At 38.3% G+C, this 24440-nt stretch overlaps 4 protein-coding genes and 1 long non-coding RNA gene across 6 annotated transcripts; 1 reads left to right on the forward strand and 4 right to left on the reverse strand.

Moving 5' to 3' along the window:
• Nucleotides 1-97: 97 nt before the first annotated feature.
• On the reverse strand, nucleotides 98-2472 carry LOC135594391 (probable L-type lectin-domain containing receptor kinase S.5). The gene is made up of 2 exons (XM_065084772.1): nucleotides 1176-2472; nucleotides 98-1110 (listed from the first exon to the last, which is right to left on the reverse strand). Exons 1-2 carry the CDS (start codon nucleotides 2461-2463, stop codon nucleotides 272-274), a joined length of 2127 nt encoding a protein of 708 aa, XP_064940844.1. The 5' UTR covers nucleotides 2464-2472; the 3' UTR covers nucleotides 98-271.
• Nucleotides 2473-6209: 3737 nt separating this feature from the next.
• LOC103999031 (protein tesmin/TSO1-like CXC 2) lies at nucleotides 6210-14202 on the reverse strand. Its single transcript, XM_009420664.3, has 11 exons — nucleotides 13944-14202; nucleotides 11930-12099; nucleotides 11129-11834; nucleotides 9615-10087; nucleotides 9463-9537; nucleotides 9086-9266; nucleotides 8901-8996; nucleotides 8762-8828; nucleotides 6987-7140; nucleotides 6483-6906; nucleotides 6210-6396 (listed from the first exon to the last, which is right to left on the reverse strand). Exons 1-10 carry the CDS (start codon nucleotides 13995-13997, stop codon nucleotides 6492-6494), a joined length of 2391 nt encoding a protein of 796 aa, XP_009418939.2. The 5' UTR covers nucleotides 13998-14202; the 3' UTR covers nucleotides 6210-6396; nucleotides 6483-6491.
• Nucleotides 14203-16861: 2659 nt separating this feature from the next.
• Nucleotides 16862-19460, reverse strand: LOC135593798 (uncharacterized). 2 transcript variants are annotated; one of them, XR_010479826.1, is made up of 5 exons: nucleotides 18614-19460; nucleotides 18107-18206; nucleotides 17886-17997; nucleotides 17522-17593; nucleotides 16862-17432 (listed from the first exon to the last, which is right to left on the reverse strand). It is a non-coding gene; the product is annotated as an uncharacterized LOC135593798 (long non-coding RNA). The 2 variants fall into 2 exon arrangements; XR_010479825.1 differs by having other exon boundaries at nucleotides 17522-17590; nucleotides 18602-19460.
• Nucleotides 19461-19509: 49 nt separating this feature from the next.
• Nucleotides 19510-22371, reverse strand: LOC135593797 (signal recognition particle subunit SRP54 2-like). Its single transcript, XM_065084077.1, has 3 exons — nucleotides 22190-22371; nucleotides 20985-21084; nucleotides 19510-19763 (listed from the first exon to the last, which is right to left on the reverse strand). Exons 1-3 carry the CDS (start codon nucleotides 22256-22258, stop codon nucleotides 19576-19578), a joined length of 357 nt encoding a protein of 118 aa, XP_064940149.1. The 5' UTR covers nucleotides 22259-22371; the 3' UTR covers nucleotides 19510-19575.
• Nucleotides 22372-23276: 905 nt separating this feature from the next.
• Nucleotides 23277-24325, forward strand: LOC103999032 (non-specific lipid transfer protein GPI-anchored 15). Its single transcript, XM_009420665.3, has 3 exons — nucleotides 23277-23637; nucleotides 23723-23896; nucleotides 23962-24325. The coding sequence occupies exons 1-3, from the start codon at nucleotides 23316-23318 to the stop codon at nucleotides 24069-24071; spliced, it is 606 nt and encodes a 201-aa protein (XP_009418940.2). The 5' UTR covers nucleotides 23277-23315; the 3' UTR covers nucleotides 24072-24325.
• The last annotated feature ends 115 nt before the right edge of the window (nucleotides 24326-24440 follow it).

Below are 24440 nucleotides of genomic sequence, written 5' to 3' on the forward strand. Positions count from 1 at the left end.
GTGATATCATGATAAAAATAATTTATTAGATTATCAATAATCTTATGTCTTTAATTATAAGATTTTTGATTAATCTCACGGATAAGATTAAGATTGACTTATAAGAGTCTGAAGAGTGTGATTTCTCCGTGAATAGCAAGTGGGAGAGATTGACTTATAAGAGTATTGCTGATGATTTCTCCATGGGCTGGATGATCTTCTCCATGGGCTGGATGATCTATGTTTGAATCCATGTTCATATTGATGGGAGCCCAATATGTTTGAATCCATGTTATATATAGCCAATCTCTCCCACTTGCACTTCGAGGCTGCTCGCCGGCGTCGCTCGTGCATTACTGCAATTAGATGTCGTCGTCACTGCCGCCGCACCGGCCGACGTGCTCGACATGGCGTCGCAATCCTCCGCTACGATCGGACCCTCCGGTGGCCACACAAATGCTGGTTTGTTCGACGGCACCTCCGGCGGCGCCACTGATCTCGACATGATCTGTACAATCGCGTGGGTCTTTGGTCGTGCCCCCGGAAGAGGGTGGCTGCAAGCAAGCCCCAGGAGCAGCAGTCTCTTCGCGTCCTCCGCCACGTACTCGCTGCCTAGCCTGGCGTCCATGGCGTCCAGTATCCGCCCCTCCCCGTGGAGGCTCCACACCCAGTCGGCGAGGAGATCGAAGCCGGCGACGCGGCACAGCGGGCGGCGCCCACAGACGACCTCGAGGACCACGGCGCCGAAGGCGTAGACGTCGGACTCGCGGGTGAACTTGTGGGTGATGCAGCACTCGCTGGCGATGTAGCCTCTGGTGCCGACGACGCCGTGGTCGGTGACGGAGGTCTTGTAGGCGTCGAGGGTGCGGGCGAGACCGAAATCGCCGAGGCGGGCGTTGAAGGTGGCGTCGAGCATTATGTTGGAGGCCTTGATGTCCCTGTGCACGACCATGGGGTTGTACTCGTGGTGAAGGTAGTGGAGGGCGTTGGCGGCGCCGGCGATGATGGTGTAGCGGCGGTACCAACCGAGCACCGGAAGCGTTTTCGCATTGCCGAATAAGTGTTGGTCGAGGCTGCCGTTCGACATGAACTCGTAGACGAGCAGCAGCGCCCCGTTTCTGTGGCACCACCCTGCGGCCGACAGAGTCTGTTGAGGGGGGAGAGGGAGAGAGAGAGAGAGAAGGGGGAAGACGTACCAAGCAGAGGAACAAGATTCTTATGCCGGAGGCGATTGATGACGGTTAGCTCGGAGAGGAAGTCATCCAATCCCTTGGTCCTGTCCCTCAAGAACTTCTTGACGGCCACCTCGGTGTCTTCCCCGGGCAGCATGCCTCTGTAAACCACCCCAAACCCGCCTTGCCCCAGCTTCATCTTCTCATCGAAGTTGCCGGTGGCCTTCTTCAACTCCCCGATATCGAACTCCCTTGGCATCCCCGGGAGACGCCTCAGAGCGTTCGCCACCATCTCGCTCCGCTCCTCTTGCGCCTTCTGCCTCCTCCACCTTCTCACGTACAGCCCCGCAAGTAAACTTGCGAGTGCTACAGTCGCACCTAGTGGCGCTGCTATCTTGAGACTTAGTTTCCCTCTTGCTGTAGCACCGTCGTCATACCGCTTCGGGAGGTCCTGCAGCTTGGAGAGATTCTGCACCTTCAGATTCCATGAAAGCACACAGTTAAGCTCGTAGGTGGCGCCCGTGGAGGCGGAAAAGCCGAAGTAGGAATATCGACGGACGTGACGGCTAAGGTCGAGCGACGTGTTGAGGACCGGAACAAATGGCTTCGGCGTGCCGGAAACCGCCATGTACACAGACACGGCGCGTCCTATCCCGTCGTAGTCCACCCACACGGTGTAGTTGGTGACGTTAACAGGGGCGATCGGGATGTCGACCTCGGCAGCGACGTCGGAGACGACGCTGTTGACGTTAAGTCCGACATGGTTGTCGTTGGGGTCATATGACTGCTTAACGGTGTCGAACTCGATGGCCACGAGATGGTTGTCGGGGTTACCATCGAGGGTGGCGTTGGTGAGACCAAGGAAGCCGCGCTCGCTCCCGGACGGCGGAGCATCAAGAGATGGGAGGATGACGAAGGCGAATCCCTCGCCGGGGACGGCACCGCCCGGGCGATAGATGATGACGTCGAAGTCGGTGTTGAAGGAGGCGACTGAGTTGGAGGCGTCGTCGTCGCCTTCCCACAGCTTGAACGGGATGGTAAAGACGATGCGGCCGGACTTGTTGGCGAGGTGAGCTGAGTAGTTGAGGCCAAAGGGGGTGACCTGGAGCGCGCCTTGGCCGTAGCCGGCGTCCTTGAGCATGAGGAGCGTGGTGCCATTGGCGACGTCGTTGAAGGAAGAGATGGAGTAGGTCTCGTAGCTGGTGGTGGTCGTGACGACCTGTTGGAGGTCAGCCACCTGAAAGTGGAAGAGGAGCCAGACGACGACGACGGCGTTGGGGAGGACGAAGAAAGCCGGCGGCGTGCGTCTCATCGGTGCATTGATTGCATTCAGTGTCTATTCCTTCTCCTGTAAAACAGAGGACACATGTTGGGTATAACGCCGACCAAGTCAACGAAATTATTTCGTTGACTACTAAGGCAGACTTCTTTTTTGTGGTAGTCTTCTCTCTTATAATAGATTAATTTATTTAGCATGCTTGCAGATTAATTTATGGTAGCATTACTTCAGTTTAAAGGGTTAGTCATTTTGTTGATCTGGTCATGGAAAAGTTTAATATCCACATGATTACAGATTAAATGATAAAAATTAAGATCACATCCACAACATCAACTTTACTTATAAAAAAATAGGATTATGATCTAAATATTCGAATGTCAAATTTTATTAATTACATTAAAAGTATTTAAAATTAAAAATTACTATTAATTAGCTTAGAATCATGTCATAATAATAATACAGGAGAATTTGATTCTGATTTGAGTAAATTTTAACTTGAGTTACACTCGAGTTACGGATAGGATAAGAATTATAATTTAATAATCGGATCACTGCATGATAAATTCTACTAATTATATTAAAATTATCAAAAAAATTAAAAAAATTATTACCAATCAACTTAGAATTATGACTAGTAGTTTTCGATAAGTTTCAATCGATTATATATATTATAATAGTTTATTTCAAATCCCTAATGTAACACTATAATAATAGCGATAGTACCCCTAGACAAGTGATAATACCGTACTCAGTGCTCTATTGACTTGGGGTGATGGTATCGTTCAAAATTATAGTATATTTTTATAAAAAAAAAATTCTAAAATCATCTAAAAAAAAATAAATTATAGAAAATGATAATAAAATATATTAGAATTATGTTATGATTGTTATAGAGAAGTTTCAATATGTTTAGAAAAAATTAGTAGAATTATATTCGAGTAATACTTACATTACATTCAATAATAGATTTGATCTCACACATCCCCTAGTTAGACAATTTAGCATCCTAAAATAAAAAATGATAGTAAATATGCTATGATCATGTTATGATAGTTTTACAAAATTTTGAATATGATTAGAGATAACTCGATGATTTACACTTGAGTTACACTCAATCAGATATTCAATGTAGAAATCTATTATTACGATATTTAATGTCTTTAAAATAAAAAATAAAAATAATGCTAAACATGTTATGATAGTTTTGAAAAAAATTGAATTGGTTTGAGGATAATTTCTTTATTTACATTAGATTTATACTCCGATTATACTCGGGTTACACTTGAGTCATACTCGAATTATAATTATCACATATTCAATCATAAGTATTTTATTTCAAAAGTGAATCATCCTAATACACAATTGAGAAACATGATAAATATATACAATGTATTAAGATAGAAATACTTGTTCATAATAACATTGAAGCAATTCACAAACCAAATAAATTACCAATATGACATGAAAATAATTCACATTAACATTAATCCAATTACCAACATGACATTATATTGTCAAATAATTTGGATAAGAACAGAGGCCATCATACAGGATAATAACAATAATAATATTTTTAATATTTCATAAGTTCAAATCTCTCATAATATTTTAATATTTAACAATAATAATATTTTTAATATTTCATAATATTTTATTATTGTGTGCCTTGCCACACAATAATAATCATCAAATATATCATTAAGAATTTGGATCCTAAATAATAGCATGTCCATTTGGCTAAATTTCATTTGTTTGTCCATTAACAAGTGATCCATCTACTTCATCACAAATATCATGCAATCATTGCTTAAAATAAATAAAATCAATTAGTATAATAATCATACAAATCGAGCAATGTGAATTACATGATTAACTTATGATGCTTCTTGTTGAGGATATTTTATTACCTTTATATTTTATTCATTACTAGTAGTTTTCTCTATAATAGTAGGATGAAGACTGTCTAAATCAACAGGTGATATTTTCTTGAATTTTTGTACCTATTTTTAATAAATAAATACTTAATATAAGATAAAATATATATTGTAAAGGGGGTAATGTATATGAAAGTTATAAGATTGACAAAAGGTTTTTATAACAAAAAAAAAGAAGAAAAAAAAAAAGAAAGGCCTTCTAGGAAATTTAGTGGATTTCCTATACCGAGTAGTACGTGCTCGTATCGTTATACCAAGTTGAGAGAAAGAGGAAGGAGAGTGATGGAAATGGGAAAAGATACGAATCGTATATTGGTGGGCAAGAGACACTTGACTTCTTGATATATGTCGATCAATTGATGCCAATTGACTCGATCGATCTTTTGATATGATACTTAAACTTATCATGGATCACTGCCTTTGATATCGTCGAAGAGGAGCAGAGATCCACGCTCAATGATGCCAACGGCTGCGATGCTCGATGATGTCGTCAATGAAGTCAGATGCCTCGTTCAACATGCTAGAGGAGAAGAAAGGATTAGCTCAGTGTTCGATGATGCGATAGTCATCGATGAAAATACTATTATTTTTCAAACTAAAGAGGAGATGAGGTCATTACATCTTATGCCAAATAGGGGGGATGTCATCCTCATACATCACTTAGAGAGGAGTAGAGGAGTTTGTTACTATCATTTATCATTAGAGAGCAACGTTAGTCATCCTTGCCTACACTATTGTTATACTCGTACAATATAACTCTCGTGTGACTCCTGACTCCCTTGCCAGCCACATTAAACCCGATCTTATTCGTTTTGTAAAATCTGACCCGAATGGATTTAACCTAGATCGAGACTCAGAACCAAACCAACACTTGGATCGATCGGGTTTAAATCAACCCACCCAATCCAATAAAAAAATATCAGACTTGAGTTGAAGGGTATTATTGATATTTAAAAAATACCCTCTCATAAAAATAAAATATGAGGACATTATATGAGAAAACTTTATTATTAGGGGCTTTTTGATAAATTATCCATAAAAAAAATGAAGAGTTTGAAGAGACCAAACATGTAAAATAATAAAAAAAATGAGTGGAATAAAAAATATTTTGATTAGATAAAAAGCATGAAACGTGTTGGGTGACAATTGATCGGCCATAAGAAATTGGCAAAATCACATGACCTCATATTTTAATCCTACTCCAATTCATGACTTCTGTTCTTTAAATCCTATAACAAATTAGATTCAACTTTATCCTGTGATGTAGCCATCTTTGACTAAAAATTCTCCCAAGTTATTGAAAATATCCAATAACTTTTATTTCAATTTTGTTATTTTATTACTTTCTCATGATCATAAGTTTCTACTAATCCAACTTATACCTTTCATTTAGTTCAGCTAAATATCATACTGCTCTATTTTCCATATGGACTATAATTTGTTAAGCTTTGATGGTAGAGAGTGCCAAAATTGATACTCTCACTACTTTGTTAAGATATATTTCTACAAGCACAGCTCATAGCTACATTTTGGATCACCCATTACCACACCATCACCATCAATGTCTATATCATAGATTAGATCCATCATTGTCTTCGACAAGGATCGACACTGCTCACAAGAGTAGTTTCTTGGAAGAGGGTGAGGCAGCACAAGAGTATTTCTTTCTTGTAGATGATGTGGGAGTGCAGAGACCTGTGATCTGCCATCATCACCACCTCACCAGTGGAGTACCAAGTTCTTACAGGTAGTTTCCATGCAATACAACAGTTAAAAAGAAGGGAGAAAGTAAGAGATCATAACAAATGATGGGCATCTGCACATATTTACTCAAGTAGGAGAAGATAGACATGTCGAAAGATCTGTAATGAACATACTGATATATCAAAGAACAACATATTTCAAGTACATATGAATGCATTCCATTAACAATACTTGCAATAAGAACATTACTTTTATACCATAGACTGCAAGTCTCGTGGAATGCAATGGGCAGCAACTGATAACAATTGAGATCTGATGCCACAGAAACCTGATTACAAAATGATGAAAAGATATTATATATGTGAACTAGGAGAAATATAATAAAATTGTCTTTTCAGATGATTCTGTGAGTACCTCAACATATCAATTGACAGTAGATGAACTAAAAGAGCTGTTGCAGGAGTAGCTCAATGGATGTTCAGTGGATGCATCATCGTTATCGAGTGAAGGGAAGGGAGGAATAGATTTCAGTATCAGTTTCCTGCAACTTCTACGGTTTGGTGGTGACAAGCCAACTCCAATATGTGGAGGTGAGACCCTCTTCCGATTAGGTGAAGCAATCTTAATACCGGTGGTGGGTGATGCATTGGATTTTAGAATAGTTGGAGTGTCATCCTCGAAATTTGCATTGATCTTGTTCTCTGATTTATCTTGAGAGAGAAGGATTTCAGACTTCCAAAGTATGTGAGAGCCATATAATCCAGGAGACCGTCCAATTGAAAGCTTGCTAACTCGTGGGGGCTTTGCACTTGAAGAAGATGGCAGTTTGATCGATCGCCTAGGGAAAATCATAAACTTTTGTTAGATAGTTGTGGGAAAATGAGAGTGAAGACTAAGCTATCAAAATGAGTGCTGCACCTGCAACTTTGGTGAGGTGTAATGGGTAATATATTTCCAAAAGAATTACGTTCATCTATTTGGACTTTAGCAATTTGTGGGCCATCATCTAGACCCTCCTTTTCCTTGTCATAAGCATCAGTTTCTTCGTCCACATGTTCAATTTCTCCAACACCTGGGATAAAACATTAATAAAAAAGGAATTTATCAACCAGAATAATGAATTATGCTTAAGAAGGCTTAAAGTTTTGATTTAAACTTGGTTTCAGACATAAGAAACACAAGAAAAATGCAACAATATAGATACAAAATAATCACTTAAGTTTTCTCCTAAAACATTGTCTTGTTAAATACTCTTCTAACTCAGCGGATAAGTATGAAGCATTGAGTATCTTTCCTCATCTTATATTGCTGACATTGAACTAAGACATGAAATTTCTCATCATAATCCTAATGATATTACTTACGTTCTTAAATATACCAAAAAGAAGATACAATACTCATTTCCTGGATGTAGGTTTGCATGCCACGATATCATATTTACCATAGAAACACATTATCTTTCCCTCTACACATAGTTTGTTTTATTGGTCTACAATCATGTTCATAGAAAATATGTTTATCCTATTTATCATAGAAACATATCAATTGTCTTTCCATAGACACATAGTTTGCATTATTGGGCAATTATCAGATGATACCCGTGATCCTTGTTGGTACATCTGAGATCAATGAAAGACAGAAAAGAAACTTGTGCTTTAACAATGAAATGGAGGAGAAGCAGTACCATCCACTATTTTGTAAGACAAGGAAATGATATGGGACAAAAAAAAAAATTGACGAGTAGCTCTTAACCTCTAAAGAAAAAAGGAATTATCATAGACAAAAAAGATATCATGTGATCTACAATTAATCTTGAATCATGTGGACACACCTTCAAATGATTTTTTTTCTTTATTTGTCTCTGTAATACATACAATTCATCTGTCAGTGCATATAGAAGCATCCCATTTATATCTTCAAAAGGATAAGTGGGTAAATTTTGGGTTTGTGTATAACATACACAATGGTTATTTAATTACATTAGTATCTTTGTCTGACATGTTTCATATTTATATTTAATAAATATATTACGGATGAATTAATGTCCATTATGTTTTATTGTTATCATTTATATAGTTTTATTTTATTTATACTAGTTTTATTTTTTTTATAAGTTAGATATTACAAAAAATAAGGTCAAAAAATCCTTTATCATATAATGTTTTATTGTCACAAAATTTATTTTAAATTTTAATCTCAATTTTTATTATTTTAAGTTTTTAAATTTCAATTATTTTCTCGAATGTACCTGTCATGACCCGACCTAATGAAATAACTAGCATGTTAACTTTGTTGAGCCCAAACCACTAGTCAAAATGCATAGATTAAAGGCTTGATGTCCTTGTCAAAGCCTAACATAGCCCAAATCAAACCCTTGTATAGTGCATTTGAATCATAACCCAGTGGTGGCTCTATGCCTTACCAACTTCGTTGAGCCCAAACCACTAACCAAAATGCTTAAGCTAAAGTTAACAATAGTACATTCATCAAACCCTTATAAATTATTCTTAATCTCACCCACTTCCGATATAGAACTAATTGGGGTGTTATAAATCCGACTTATTCTGCCAATCTTAAATCTTCCCTAGATGATCCTAATTGACATACTTATTGCAGACTATGTTTAGATAGTAACTTGACGTTAATATGGCCTTAAAAAAATAAATGTAAGTATTTATATAAATGACATTCACCTTCTTTCCTTCCAAATGCATTTTTACATCCTTCACATCTGCAGCTGATTGAGCATCCAACACCAAACTAAAAAGAAACAAATATGTCCAAGTCATGCAACATAAGATAGTAAAAGCATGTTGTAACCAAGACATAAACCTGATAGCATTCACAGTATTTCTTCAGACAATTTGACTTTTTACAATTGCATCCTCTTTTATGTCGTGTTGAAGCAGGAGTCTTGTTAGCATCATCCTGAAGATGTCAAAAGAATGATCACATCAAAACCAGAAGTAGGAGAAAAGGAAAAGACAGAAGAATAATATCACATATGATATTCCCACCCTCATTTCCACACCAGCCTCAGATGTTCGAATTACTTTTGGGGCAAATGCAAGTGGATTGCGAGATTCTATTTGCTTCCGAGTAGCCAGGACAGTTTCCTCATGAATGGGTTTGTTAAAACATCCTTGGCATGAACAAGGCTCGGAACAGTAAACTCCAGCAGCAAAACACTCACAATAACTACATAAGATGTTGACATGTCAATACCAAAACTTAAAAAGACATACTAAAAGTGACAAATTTAAAACTAGATTAATTGCTTGTTCTTAAATTAATTACTTAAATAAACAAAGAAGGCATATGAAATACAATATCTTTCTTATATCTATCACCAAAGTTCTTATAAGAGCATCAGATGAAGTGAAAAGAGCCTCACAGTTTCAGGCATTTTGACTTCTTACAGTTGCAACGCTTGCATCCTTCACTTTCACCTCCATTTTCTGACTTGCATCTAGATCATGAGGTTCCTTTGTTATTGATATAATGAAGAACAAAACATGACCATGCATAGGAACATATGCAACATACCTTTTCTTCTTTGGACTACCTTGACTTAACTCCTCATAATTGCCAAGTGAAATATCCTTTGCAGCAGCATCATATGTAACCTGAAGGTCTTCAATTTCACCACTGGTCAAAAGATCAGCTTCAATAGCCAAGGACTTCTGTGGACTGTTCCTCCCAGTTGTTGCTGATGCAAAGGGATCAATGGGGCATGGCATAGTGATTAGTTGTTTTCCGGGAGCCAGTTTCTCATTCTTGACCATTCTATCCATTGATGTTGTAGCAAGAGCGTTCAGATGTAACCCAATACCAGGAAAAGCACACAGTGATGGACTAATGGCAGGCTTCAAGTTGGCATCAAAAATATTCCTGCTTTTGGATGGTAAAGTAGTTGACTGGTTGTGGCTTGAGTCACCATATATGTTCCTTTGAGAAATACCAGCTACTTCAAAGACCAAACAGCGTCTGTGAATGCCATGTTGTTTGCTGTCATCAACCTAATAAGAGAACTGGCATAAATTACCTCTAAATTGTCCAAAACATATTTCATGTATTCAAAGTAATGCCAACAGGATCAATGTGACATGATGAACACATATCAATCAAATCTACACAGTGTATTGTTGGAATGGGCAGGTTTATGTCATAGTTTGACATGCAACATTCAGCTATAGACCTAAACTCCTTATGGGTGAATAATGCCCTCAGCTGTCCACTCCACCCCTTTGTATACCTTCTCCTCTGTAAAAAGTGTGACATGCGCTTAGAGGCAACACAATTATTTTCTTGCAGAAATGACAAAACGTCCATTTTAAATCTCCTCAGACACAAAAGTATAGCAGGTTAATTGACCAGACTACCTAAGCTTCTGACATAAGGCTTTTACAGTTTCAGGCATGAACACATAAAACAAATCGAGTATAACTATTCCTAAGGCACATTAAAAATGTTGTGAATGGACTAGGGGGTAATTTGATAGATTTATGAAAAAAGGGTGAACCCAACATTAATGGAAGATCAAGCACACAGAAAACATCAATAACAGCACATGCCATAAAGTCCCAGTTATAACACAGTTAGTGTAACTCAGCCTTCTATAAAAAAGTGTAACTCAAGGCATAGTTTTTTCTATGATCTAAAGCCTGATCACCCATATCGCAAGAGAGTAACCTTACTATTATACCAAAACCCACACTCAAAATGATAGATATATCAACTTAAAAGAATTCACACAATGTAGGTAGAAATCAACAGTAGTTAAGGTACTCAAGGATATTGTAGTCGGAACCTCCATAGAGGAAGAAAGTGGATGGAGCTTAATGGAGTCCTAAACTTCATGAAAAAATATGGGACAAAATGCCCCTGCTCAACAGATCAATAAGAAGTGTCAAGATTGAGCAAATAAAATGGGATATAGAGAAACAAGAGCAGAATAAACAAACAAGAAATCACTTTTTGGAAGACAAATTACCATGTTGCCAGTAGGACATCATCACAGGCTACATAATCAATTTTGTAATTTAATAACTCAACATTACCTGATTTTGGTGAGTTACTGAGAGCATTTTTTTGCCATGTTCTGTTTCAGGTTTCTTCTTCCTAGAATCTTCACTACATTTCAATTGAAGATCTTCGGTGATATCTTGGACACAAGGACGATGAGGGATATCAGGTTGTGTTTTCTGTAGTTTATCAACATTCTCTGTGTAATTTGACAATAAAGAAACAAAAGAAGTCACATCATTGCCTATGACTTCCTCACCTCCTCGTTCATGAACCACTGGTTCCATGAATGAATCAAAAATCAACATATCTTCAGCATCATCAAAGATCAAATTTTCCTGAACCCCTTCCACTTCATCTTTGTTCAGCTCAAGTGGATGATTTTCCTGAACTCCAGTCTCCATGGTAAACAAAATTTTTCGTCTGTCTATATCATTCTGAACAAAAGGAACAAGTTCTGCTGGTGCATGACCTAAGTCTAACGCAAATTTCATTTTGGTGTTATGATCTGGACTTCCAGAATCATACTGCGATGACTGAGGAAGAGTACTTGGAAGGATTGGACAGTGCTCAGGAGGATCGATGGCAGCCTCATTGAATGAACATGTTATATTGCAATTATCCTGTGTGGTGGCAGTAAATCTCGATGGCCTAACAACATCAGAAACCACTGAGCATAGGCTACTTTCACCAACATTTTCCAAAAATTCCTCACGTCTGGATAAATCTGTGGAAGGAGGCCTGGTAACAGAAGAAAATAATCATTGTCAAATTTGGATCAATTGGAACATACACTAATCTGACCTTAATATATGCAAAATGTGATTGATAATTACCCTGTCAAGTTCCTGGTAACTCTTGGAGGATTGGCATGTGGTGAACTAAATATAGATGAAAGAGAAGCAAAATTCAATGACTGATATGTATGTGCAATATGTGCTGAATCGGTTGATTTAACAGGTCGGATAGGAGATAAATTATTGATGAAGTTGAAGACGGGTGAATCCTGCAATGCAGAAAGAACTTATCAAGCATATAACGCGCATAACCCAAGAATGTCATAAATCATTTAGAAAATGCAGCGAGGACAACAATGGTACTCCATAACCTAATTACATAATACACTTTCTACCAAGATAAAGGAAGACCATAGGATAAACACAGATGAGACTCCAAAGTTGAAGGCCAATGGTATAAATAAACTTTACCAGCATATGTTACTACCTAAATCCAAGGACTAAGATAATGGTCATGCAAGGAAGCATGCAAGCAACAAGACAGCACAACCATGCCTGCAAATAAAACCCATTCATCCATCTATAGAGCAAACATGGTCATTACTATTGTAAGCACACATCTACAGGATGCATACCATCCACTTACCTACAAGCACACTCATGTCATACAGCATTTGAGCTAGCAACAAAGTTATACAGGTTGATTCTACAAAATCAGAGTCTAACAAGGATTTAGGCTGGCATACAGTCAAAGAAACTCGAGCACTAAAATGTTTGCATTTGAAAACAAAGCAGGGAACAGCATTAGTTGTGTGGATGTAAGAATTTAGTAAGATAGTGGTAATCATTCATCACTTACACGGTGAAAACCTCAAGAAAATATTTTAGAGTGCGATGTATGCACAAACAAAAAGACTACTAAAGAATCAAGTCAGTTTTGAAAAATGCAACTATTTGTTTGACAATATCCAGAAAGAAGTGAAAATCTTGCCATTTTCACCAAAAAGATTAAACCACCAAATCACATGCAAATTTTTTTTCTTCTTCAGCTAGACAAAAACCAGAAGGACATATGACAAAATAAAGCAGTTATGAGACGAGAATTCATAGGAAAAGTGATGCATAAAAAGGAAAAAGAAGAAGCATCAAATCTTATCTATATGACTGTAACCGCAGCAAACCGAACCCCCCAAAAGCTTGTCAAAAGAGGAAACAATAAGACAATCTCTAAATAGCACTTCAGTCAAAAACATCACCACCAAGAAAATTCTAGCAGAAGCAAACAATTTAAGGACTTTCTTCAAGAAAGTACACAAAAAAAAAATGTAGAGACAAATGAGCATAAAATTGCCAATCTCAAGTAATCTCAACGAAACAGACCGATATCTATCTTATCTATATATGGCTATATAAATCAAACATCTATGACTAAAATAGAAACAATTTGCAAATGAAGTGAACTAAAATAGAAAAAGAAATAAAGAAAGAACATAAAGTGATAATAACGCACAACACGACAGAAAGGTTAGGTCTGTTCATGCATCAAAGACACTCAGAAAAATTCATCCTCCAAGACACAATTAAACACTGCAGATGACATCCGAGCGGCATCTCAGTCGAAATGTCACCACATAAAATGAAGTCCCAAAAAGAATCGTGACAAATTAACCCATTAAAAGTGCCTGTTTCTTTCAAGAAAAGAGAACGAAAACGAAGAAACCACATCAAAAAAAGAATACAGAAGGATAAAAATGTCCCGACAATTCTACATCAAGAATTCAAGAACCCAAAGCAAACTTAGCCGACCGAACCTCCAGTCTTGCATCGAAGACAGTCAACTCGAACCCAATTCAGCCAAAATGTCACTGAGCGAACAAGTTGTAGCATAAAGTACCCATTTTGAGCGCTTATTTGTAAAGAAGGCACATGAAAACGAAGAATCCACCGACCAGTGACTCAACCCGTGCAGTGAAATCTCAGAAAGAACATAAAAGAATAACAAAGATCCAATTTTTTTCCAATACAAAAGACAGAGACACTCGACCCAATCCTCCACAACACATTAGAACACCCAAAAGCAGGCCGAACAAGGTCACGTCTTGACGCCAATCACCTCAAACTTGGAGAGCGACGCGCCGCCGGTCTTGCCTCGCTGGGGCGTCTCCATCTCTCTTGGGCGCCCTCCGGGAGCTCACCCGCATCTCCCTCCCCTTCCTCCCCGTCCCTTCCTCCACTTTGCTTTCTCCTTCCTCTCAGTCTCGGAGCTGCAAGATTTGAAGGAGGAGTTTGGTGGCAAGGGCGGGAATGCGATTATTTTTGGCTCCTCCTCCTCATCCTCGATGCATTCTAATCTAATCCACTCTCTCTCTCTCTCTCTCTCTCTCTCTCGTCCAAATCGGCCGTCCCCACCACCGCTCGCACCCTTTCGCCATTTCTCCTCGACAAAAGTAGGGCAAAACACATTGATTACCAGCTTCCACGTCGCGGTTACGAGGCGGTAAGAATAAGGACGACTCGAGGACAGAAAAGTAAAATGGCGATCCGACGATCCCTCACCAGATCCTGCGGTATTCTCACCAGAATTACATATATATATATATATATATATATATATATATATATATATATATATATATATATATATATATATATATATATATATATATATATATATATATATATATATCTCTTAAGGAAAGCTATTGATGTTGTAAGTAAATGATATAATTAATATTAGTAAAAGACATGTGGTTTTACTATAAATCTTACTTAAGTAAGATTATTGATTCACATAGAACTCAAGAACAATATAAAATTCAGATTATTTTTATACCTATATTTTATATTTCCTGTTATTTATATTTTCTTAACATATATATCATACTATCCTAAAAACTTGTGTTAGTAGAGTAGAGGCATTTAAATTCTAATTATTGTAATCATCCTTTAAAATTAATTATACTGTGATATTGTTAGGAACACTAAAGGTAAGTGTTTATTAGTGGTTGTACAAAATATCTACCTATTTATATGTCATGATTAATGGTTGTAAGTGTTTTCTTTAGATAGATAAAAATTTATTAGGGGTTAATTGCTATTTCAAACTTTTGTTTTTTAGTTCATATAAATAAAAGAAAATGCATCTAAATTTGCATTCATGCAAATCATTCAATTATGTCTATTTACTTTTTGAGGTGCATGCATAGATTTCATTCATCTTTATATTATTATCAAAGAGAATGCACCTCTTCTTGTCATATATTCATAAATACATAAAAATATAATAAATTATTTTATAACATTTTTTATAAAAAAATATTCCCACCAAAATTGTGTGTGATTGTGGTCAAATCAGCAATAAAACGTAATTTGATGTACAGATGGCAGACAGCTACAAGAAATTAGGATTAAGTCAATAATAATGGGAAATAATGATACATTAAATCCTCCAACTGTGAAGAAGGCTTATACAGCCACACTCGCGGATGGGTAACACTAATGCTACACGCGCAACCAGCGGTCGAGTGCATTGGACCCCGCAGGACGAAAGAGAAGGTGGACAGGCGTGTAAGTCCGGCAATCCTCCCTGGCAAAATGCGAGATCCGGTGTTTCGAAGTGAGAGTAAGGAGCGAGATAACGGCTGGGCTTCCGTTACGGTTGTGTTCCGATGGGGACGCCATCGTTGCGCGCGGGGAAGAGCGGAGGAAACGGAAACCGTTAATGCCGTATAAGACCATGAAATGAATCCCCATAAAAGAATAATAATGGAATTTTACTACTTGAAATGAACTAAAAAATAATATTTATTTCCCGAAAACAAATAAAACCTGAAGAACAGATGTATCATAATCTTTTTGAGCCCAATAGTCTAATGAAACAAAAGCTGATGTAATCTTGACCACGAGATTGCTAAAGTTGATATGAATATACATGTAATATGATAACTAAGCAAAAGCTGATACAGTCTCGATCACAAGATTGCTGTGCTACAGATGAGATTCTCCCTTGTCACAGATAACCAATACTTTTGTGTCTTTCTGTTCTTTCTGTAACTTTGCTGGGAGTACCAATCCTTCCATTCCCTCCTCCTGCAGTTGTTGGACAGTATGTATATACAGAACCCAACCATGAGCTTTCGCTGTGCTTAAACACCCCCTCGAGCATCACCTGATTCCTGCCGTGGCCCTTGTCCTTGTGCTTGGGGTGGCTCCTCAGGGACAGTGCTGACCCCATGCCACCTTGATGATGGCTGTCTTGTGTGCGTGACTGTGAATTATTGTGGCCACCCGCATGCGGGGCTCAATCACGAGTCTCATGAGAGAGAGAGAGAGAGAGAGAGAGAGAGAGAGAGAGAGAGAGATGAGTCTCAAGTGGCATTTTGCTGAGATAAAGGAACACAGGCAGTATTGCTTGCATGCTCTTTTACTTTTACTTTCAGCAGTGCAGTGTCCCCATGGTGATGCAGGACACTGATAGGTCCATGATTGCATGAAGTGACATTAGGAGAAGAAGGTTTGGTGAGAAATCAGGGGATCAGTTTGGTTGGGATAGAAGAAGGACAATAGACTTTGGGAGGGAAGTTTTGGGCTGTAATTGAACTCAAATATGAACTTGTTTAGGGTTTGTACATTTCACATGGATGGATCACATTCTTACATCCCAATTGTCCACTTCCGTCAGCTTCATTTGTCATGTGCATGATTTTGAAGTTTGGATCATGATAAATGAACAACATTCCTACCTCTAAGAGGCACAGTTTATGTTCTTTGGGAAATTAAAGAGAGAAGTGAATATTTAGGAAAAAAATGATAAGAATGAAAATGCTCATGTTTATGTTATACACTACAAGCAAAATAGTTATGTCAAATTGCAGCAGAATGATTCTTAATATTTTCTCTAAGAAGACAAATGCCAGTTTGTAACCAATCCATTTTTAGTGAGCTGAAACATTGTCACAAATTTGACCACATATAACAAAACTCAACTACCACCAGTTCTTGATGATTGAGACATCGATCGACACTTACGAGTTGGATCGAATGATTTATAGACACCTTTAACACCTTAAGGTGCTTCACTTCTTGAGTTTAGATACACACAACACGGCCCATTCCTTGCATAAATCATCCAGCGATGCACAGGCAAGGCAAAGACATCCAAAATAATCGAAGGATTCATGGATGTCCGAAAAATAAACCATCTTGATAATCACAACACAGTGAAGTATAATCTCAAGGCGATGTGTTAGATTATATAAAGTATTATACTCTTTGTACCCTCATCCGAAGATCCCACCAACCCACCCATGACTTTCAATCCCATCTGCTTCATGAAGTTCTGCAGGCCACCCATGCTACCGATCTGCTTCAGCATCTGTGGTGGTAGGACCTTGCTCATGTGCCGTGCATTCATGTTCCGAGACAATGCACTCATTTCACCTTTCTGAGATCTTAAACTACCCCTTCATCTCGCTGCACATCTTTGCGAAGCACTTGTGTTCCTCCAGCATTTCTGTGACATCTCTGACTGACCTGTCCAAACCCCTAGCAGAGTGCAGTGTACAGTATTCATTCATCAGTTTTGGGTTTGTGCCGTCCAGCTCTGGGTGGCACAGAAGAGCAGTGTCGGGATATATCATTCCACTGGAATTAGATCTCTACAGCAATACATATAATTAAGGGACATGTTACCTGCATTTGTCATGGAATCCATTATTGTCATAAACAGCTTGATTTTTGCTTGACTTTCCTTTTCATGACCTTCTGACATCAACTTGGCACTAAACCAAGTTAGCATAGAGAAGAACTGAACGTAACAGAAATACTGAGCTCTTTATTAGATGATCGAAAATATTAGAAAAAGAAATCAGATTCTGCTGAGATCAAATAAATCCTGAGATACACTAAGAACCAAATATAAAGGAATACAATGACCAGAGAAACAGAATAATTTAAACGAAAATGGTCAAGATATAATACATGGTTATTATTTTTCAAAAACGGTGAAGAAAATACTAGTGAAAACTAAATATTCAGAACCATATGTCAACCTGACCTGTAGGACCCATTTTGAGAAATGTTTTTGAACAGCTGGTACATAAGCCGCAGGGTAAAGCTTCCTTTGGAGAGCTTTTGAAAAAGCTCAGGTTGTTGATCAGTCGGTACAACTTCATGAATTTTGTCCATGAATCCAGACCAGTCACCCATACCAATTAACAAGCGCCGATGAGTATCATTACAGGAGGAGAGATCCGAGCATCAAAGATTATAGCTCACCTAAAAGACGACTGACAAATGGCTTGACATCGAAAATTTCAAACTCCTCCTTGTGCTTTCCTGTTCCAATAAAGGGACTGGTTTTTTGGTGGCTGCAACTCTGCAAGCAAACCAAGTAGCAATAATCACTATCTATTTTAACAGAAAAACTGGGAGTCAAATGTAAATTCAAATTTGTATATGCAACAAACACAAGTTTCTATACGTTGGTAAAAAAGTGTCTGAAATATAATTACAGCTTGCTATATAATCATATCATGTGCTATACAAGACAACATTGTATAGTGCAATACAATTTCCTATTGTTTCCAATGGACAATTCAAAAATTTTCTCAAGGAAGGTAGGTCACCAAAAAGGAAGAAGAAGCTGCCTGCAAGAGGGTATAACTTAGTACTTAGTAATAATGAAAAGTTGCAGTGTACATGCTAAACAAAATATCAATCAAAGTTTCAGAAAAGAAAAAAAAAAGATAAAAAGGCCAGAGAGGTCCGGACCAGATTGTTGACCTTGCAAGTTATATTTGAAAATAATAATCACAGCTCCAATGGCTACACTTATTTTGAAGGCTTGTGCTTGATCAAATGTTGCTTGACCAATACTGCTCTCCATGACTCCATGACAAATATTATAAGATCGGTATTCTGAGAAAAAGGAACAAGAAAAACCAGCAAATTTCTGTTAGAACATCTGTCAGTTGAATATGTGATTGAAAAGAACAATATATCTACAAAAAGCTTCCTGTTTGTGTTGTCCTCTTGTATCCACAAAAATCAAATCACAGTTTTCTTTCTTAAATGTTTCAACTCCATCAACAGCAATTTTTACAGGATCTGATTCCATGTTACTGCTGCAGCAAGTGATCAAAGTGACCATTAAAAATGGAAGGACTTACTGTAGCTGCATGTACAAACCACACATGATCAAGAACCACAATAGACTCGATAAACATTACAAAAATAATTAGCTCAATACCATACAAATAAAGTGCAGTACAATAGAAACCTGCATTGGTGTAAAAAAGTGCAGGACAAAAGAAACTCGTGGCCGTGCATCTTCATACCACTAAAAAAAGAAATAAAAGGTAGTCCTGCAACACTAGTTAAAGTCTCTGCCAACAAAAAAGTGAGGTCCAATACATAAGACTTCCAACAACAACGAGTGTGTCAAATGTTACCAACAACTGCCGAGTTCACAACATGATTATGAAGAGCACAATAAGGTAGCACATTCATGAAAGGGTGAATTCCAATAATCAAGAGCTGTTTGGCTATATATTTAACTATATCATGCTTCTAAAAAATCAACAGTGTTAGAACCTCCAAATTCCTTAGCCCTTGGCGCTGGTAGAAACTCCACCTAATTGTCAAGCATGATTGACGGATACAGTATGTATATACCTAACGGGTAATTAAAGATGGTTCCTTGATCAAAAGAACCATAAAATAGAGAGACTGCAACTAATAACACCCTAAATAAAACATTCCGACAACTCAAGCAATACATTCCATAGTAAGGAATTTTGGTTTTTGTTGCATTTTTGCTTGAACTGATCAAATGCACCGGCTCTAAATGTATCGGCGCAAACTAATGTTGGTTTCCATCCCTTCTTTTGATAATAATATGCATGTTTAGTACAAGTTGTGGTCTTCCCAGAACCTGACAATAGATTAAAGGGCAAGCAAAGTCAATAAGTGAAATAAGTTATGACACATTGGAAACTTAAATCATTTGGGGAAACAGAAACATTTCTTAATCAGAAAAAAATGCATAAAGTATTACTATCCCAAAACTCAACTAAAGTACATGCAGAATAATCACAGGGTATAACTGAAAATCAAATGATAAGTTAGATATGGGGTAACTCTCTGTGAAAAATGAAAAATAAGAAAAACTTAGATATCTACACAATCTAAGTTCAATACTGGATTCCAAAATTCTAGTACAATCTCAAAGTTCAATGCCACCTGAAATTTCAAAAATTAGATGTCTACACAATCTAACATTAAAAGACTAATTATATTTCATTGTTTATTTTAGATGCATGCAATCTTTTTTTGTACCAAGGACAAACCTTGGCAGTTGGCATCATGGTGAGATTGCTCCTTTATGACCTAAGTGACCAAGGTTCAAGTCACAAAAACAACTTCTACACTTACAAGGATAAGATCACATAGTTGACCTTTCTCAGATACTGTGTTGGTGGGAGCCTTATGCAGTCGACCGAGGTCTTAATTCTTTATGGATTCAATCTGCTAATAAGTCCTACAACAACCAACGGTTAATTTTACATAGGACAGCCGTGGTTATAATGACTAATAATTTCAAAAATAAATGAAACATGCCATACAATAAACTCTAAGGCAATTTATTAACTTCTGATAAATTAACATTGTGGTCAACACCTTTAGGGAGTTAATTCTACATACAAGGAAAAAATGGAAAATATGTGAAATGAGATTGAAAAAGGGGTTGAACTAATAGAAATCACTTCTCAATTTGCATATATGAGAAATAACAACAGTGGATGTTGTACATGGTTATCATGTGACAAAAAATGGTCGAAGTTCAAGCGAAAAACACCAACTAATAATAACATGAATCAGCATTTAATATTTATGCATTTCAAACTACATAAACCTTTTAGTGGTTGCATAAAATGGTCTGCCGATAATCATGTTGTCGACATATTTCTTTTAGATTTTAGACTATCCGGCCTTTTGTCATTTGCTTTCTTCAAGTCCTTTGAGTAAAGTTATTGACCATAGTATCTATCTAATTAGTCAATGAAATCTACTATATGATTTTGTCAACTACTTTTCCAAAAGTCCTAACCATATAGATGATGCAAACGTCAACTTAGAGGTGGATTTTTGTTACCTTGTAGACCTACAAAAATTACCACACTGGTCTTTCCTTTCTTAGGAGTGAAAGAAGGTTTTCCAGGATCCAATATTTTGCAGTGTTCATTGAAGACAGCCTGAGAAAAGAACAACAGAGTTGTATCACACATCAAAATCAACAAACAGCATCAGAAGGACCAAACTATATTGAGTACATATATGTTTGTTGTTTAAAACAAAGGTTTCAAATCAGACACACTGCAAGAAGATAACTAAGTGAAAATGTCAAGACAAAGGAAAAAAAAGAAGAAAAGACAGTCTCTGTACGAATGAGACAATAATGCAAATGCTCTCAAAACAAAAGAACATAAGAAGATGAAAATACTATGGTTCCACATGGTAGCCAGCTGATAATTATAAATGGGATTCAGGGACCTGTCCCTTTTCTTCAAAGCAAGGCCATTGCTTATCAAGATTTCGAAATTCCAATAATCAGACAGGTTGCATGAATATGATTCTCGTTCCTCATGGTAGCCAGCTGATCAACGTGATGGGCAGTCAGGATTCTGCCACCTTTCTGGAAGGGAAGTTTTATGGGTTCTTTGAAGTTTTAATGATCAGATGTGTTCCACAACCAGAGACCCCTCTGAAAATAAATTTGGAACCATCCGATACAAAGAATGACATACCACATACAAGTTCAATAAAACTAATTTCACGCCCCATTTAGTCATGGCAAGCTCATAATGCTTGACCAAATTAGAAGATAGTAGACAGAGTCAAGGTACTACAGGTTTGCATACGAGTTCTCTTGATCAATTTTGATGTTTCCAACCTCATCATAACTAATGGATCCAAAAAGACAAGTAGCATTCCCTTCCAACCACATCTACAGCTTCAGAAAACCTGATCCTTGGACCTGCATCACTTCCACTCCATACAACATCCTTTTAATTTACAGGAAACCTTTTAGAACTTCCATCCTATTAGTTTCAATTATCACTTAAACACCGAAAAATTTTTATAAAGGAATCCAGAATCTGCAAATCGAAATGGGAATAAAAAGAAAAAAAAAAAAAAGAACCAATGGTAGAATACGAGAACCCTAAATTCATATCCGATTACCAATGAAACTTATAAATGTGATTCTTCTTTCTTTAAAATCAAGGACCGATTTTTGAAGCCGATGATCGGAAATTGAACCCTAACAGAAATCCTAAACGATTCCATCCGATGACCAACCTGTTGGATGATGCGGTGCTTGTTGTGGCCGGCGGCGCGGTTGACGATGCGCTTGATGTTGGCCTGCATGTCGCGTACCAGCTTGAACTGGCCGCCGGACGACTGCAGCGCACGCGAAACATCGTTGAGGCACTCGCTGAGCACCTTCTCGTCCCACCGAGCTGTGCGAGCACCATCTTTGGGCCGAACCACGTCGCCCGCTTCCAGGGTTATAGGGTTTCGGATGGCGGGAAGAATAATATTATTTTTAAATATCGATCTTATATATATATTTTAATTATATTAAGATCCAAACATTTAACTTTATTTCTCCTCGAGTTGTTGACTCTATTGATCGAAATATCATAGGACTTATAGCTGAGTGTTAACTTTGATTTACGATGCACTTGATGTTGGCCTGCATGTCGTGTACCAGTTTGAACTGGGCGTCGGACGACAACAACGTATGCGAAACATCGTCGAGGCCCTTGCTGAGCACCTTCTCGTCCCACCGAGCTGTGCGAGCACCATCTTTGGGCTGAACCACGTCGCCCGCTTCTAGGGTTATAGGGTTTCGGATGGTGGGAAGAATAATATTATATTTACATATCGATCCTTATATTTTTAAAATTATATTAAGATCCAAACATTTAACTTTATTTCTCCTTAATCGACGATCGAAATATCACAGGACTTATAGCTGAGTATTAACTTTGATTTATTTCGATTTATCACTGAGTATACGAGAAGAAACGAGATTACATATTTTATTTTCATAAGTATTATGATTCTAATATAATTTTTAAAATATAAAAATTATTATTATTATTATTATTATTATTATTATTATTATTATTATTATCATAATTAATATTCAAATGACTTTTAATTTTTTGTTCACCTAACCAAACTGGCAAACAACAAACAACGAAACAAAAGACCAGATTGCATCTCCTGCAGACCACCTAAATCATCCACATCCAGTCTCTGTCGAGCAAGAATTGGGCCAACCACCCTTAACGAACTACACTTTGCTTGCTTTCTTCAACCACCAAACCTCTCCCTACAAATACTCATCTCTCCGTTCCTCTCTCCATCAAGTTCAGCAAATCTCAGCTCGGCGGAGACATCACATTCCCAGTGATCGATGGCGAGAAGAGCGTTCGAGATAACCCTGGCGTTGCTGGTTGCGGCCGTGCTTTGTGCACCGTCCTCAGCTCAAACATCTGGTTGCTCTCCTACCTTGGCCGGCCTCTCGCCCTGCATCGGCTACCTCGTCGGCAACTCGTCGTCCCCGACGTCGACGTGCTGCACTCAGCTCGCCGACGTGGTGCAGACGCAGACGCAGTGCCTGTGCGCGATCCTCGGCGGCGGAATCACCCAGCTCGGCTTCGTCCTCAACCAGACGCAGGCCTTCACGCTCCCCGGCGCCTGCAAGATCAAGATGTCTCCGGCCACCCAGTGCAGCGGTCTCCTCCTGTTTGCTGCTCCTGCTCGAGCGTCTCTCCATCGGTTAAGAGGTTCGCGTTGCTGAAGCGTGTCGTGGTGTTGCAGGTTTCACCGTGTCTGCACCAGCGGCAGCCCCGACGGCCGTGCCGACGCCCACCGCATCTCCTGCAGCAGCACCTCCCACAGACGCGCCTCCTGCAGCCGCACCTCCTACAGCCGCACAAGCACCTGAGAGTGTGCCCACTGACTCGACCCCTCCAGTCTCGACTCCTCCTTCAGGTATATACAGGACATGAGAAGCTAAATCGAAGCAAATCAACAGCTTATGTTTGGTTTTGCCGCAGGAAGTGGAGCGAAGACGACGACCCAGGCATCGATGGCAAGGAGCTCTACAAAGTCCAATACTGCTCTCTTCTCCTTCTTCTTCCTCCTCTTTGTGGCTTCCTGTGCTTGAAGTTGATCCATGGAGTGTTATATAAATATTTCTTTGTTATCTACATGTTATAGATTCATATTTGAGAGATTGGATGTTCATCTTTGTTTACGTTGTAAGAAATGGATTGAATGTAGTTGTTAGATTGCACTGGGTTGGAGTGATTGATGTGTTTGGTCAGAGATGGCCATCTCGACCAGCTATTTTTTTAGAATCATTCGTTATGCTTGATTCCAATTTAGTACATTGAATCTGCAAATGTTTACAATGGCGAAGTCTTGGTGCTTATGTCAAGTAATTCGATATTGTCGGACTGCTTTGATCCAAAAACATCATCACCAGTATGAAGTTTGGAAATGATCAGTACATGTAATCTTATTCATGGTCTGA

This window comes from Musa acuminata, chromosome BXJ1-9, assembly GCF_036884655.1.
Source record: "Musa acuminata AAA Group cultivar baxijiao chromosome BXJ1-9, Cavendish_Baxijiao_AAA, whole genome shotgun sequence".
Classification (NCBI taxonomy): Eukaryota; Viridiplantae; Streptophyta; class Magnoliopsida; order Zingiberales; family Musaceae; genus Musa; species Musa acuminata.

What these genes read in the sequence shown, in the direction of transcription:
- LOC135594391 (XM_065084772.1), bottom strand. Translation starts at nt 2,463, where the DNA reads ATGAGACGCACGCCGCCGGCTTTCTTCGTCCTCCCCAACGCCGTCGTC. An exon ending in GAATCTTGTTCCTCTGCTTG is followed by an intron (nt 1,111 to 1,175) that starts GTACGTCTTCCC and finishes TGTCGGCCGCAG; the next exon opens with GGTGGTGCCACAGAAACGGG.
- LOC103999031 (XM_009420664.3), bottom strand. Translation starts at nt 13,997, where the DNA reads ATGGAGACGCCCCAGCGAGGCAAGACCGGCGGCGCGTCGCTCTCCAAG. An exon ending in GGTAGTCCAAAGAAGAAAAG is followed by an intron (nt 9,538 to 9,614) that starts GTATGTTGCATA and finishes CTCATGATCTAG; the next exon opens with ATGCAAGTCAGAAAATGGAG. An exon ending in ACACCTCACCAAAGTTGCAG is followed by an intron (nt 6,907 to 6,986) that starts GTGCAGCACTCA and finishes GATTTTCCCTAG; the next exon opens with GCGATCGATCAAACTGCCAT.
- LOC135593797 (XM_065084077.1), bottom strand. Translation starts at nt 22,258, where the DNA reads ATGCAGGCCAACATCAAGCGCATCGTCAACCGCGCCGCCGGCCACAAC. An exon ending in AGCACCGCATCATCCAACAG is followed by an intron (nt 21,085 to 22,189) that starts GTTGGTCATCGG and finishes TTCTTTTCTCAG; the next exon opens with GCTGTCTTCAATGAACACTG. An exon ending in AATTTTTGTAGGTCTACAAG is followed by an intron (nt 19,764 to 20,984) that starts GTAACAAAAATC and finishes ATCTATTGTCAG; the next exon opens with GTTCTGGGAAGACCACAACT.
- LOC103999032 (XM_009420665.3), top strand. Translation starts at nt 23,316, where the DNA reads ATGGCGAGAAGAGCGTTCGAGATAACCCTGGCGTTGCTGGTTGCGGCC. An exon ending in TCCGGCCACCCAGTGCAGCG is followed by an intron (nt 23,638 to 23,722) that starts GTCTCCTCCTGT and finishes GTGGTGTTGCAG; the next exon opens with GTTTCACCGTGTCTGCACCA. An exon ending in AGTCTCGACTCCTCCTTCAG is followed by an intron (nt 23,897 to 23,961) that starts GTATATACAGGA and finishes GTTTTGCCGCAG; the next exon opens with GAAGTGGAGCGAAGACGACG.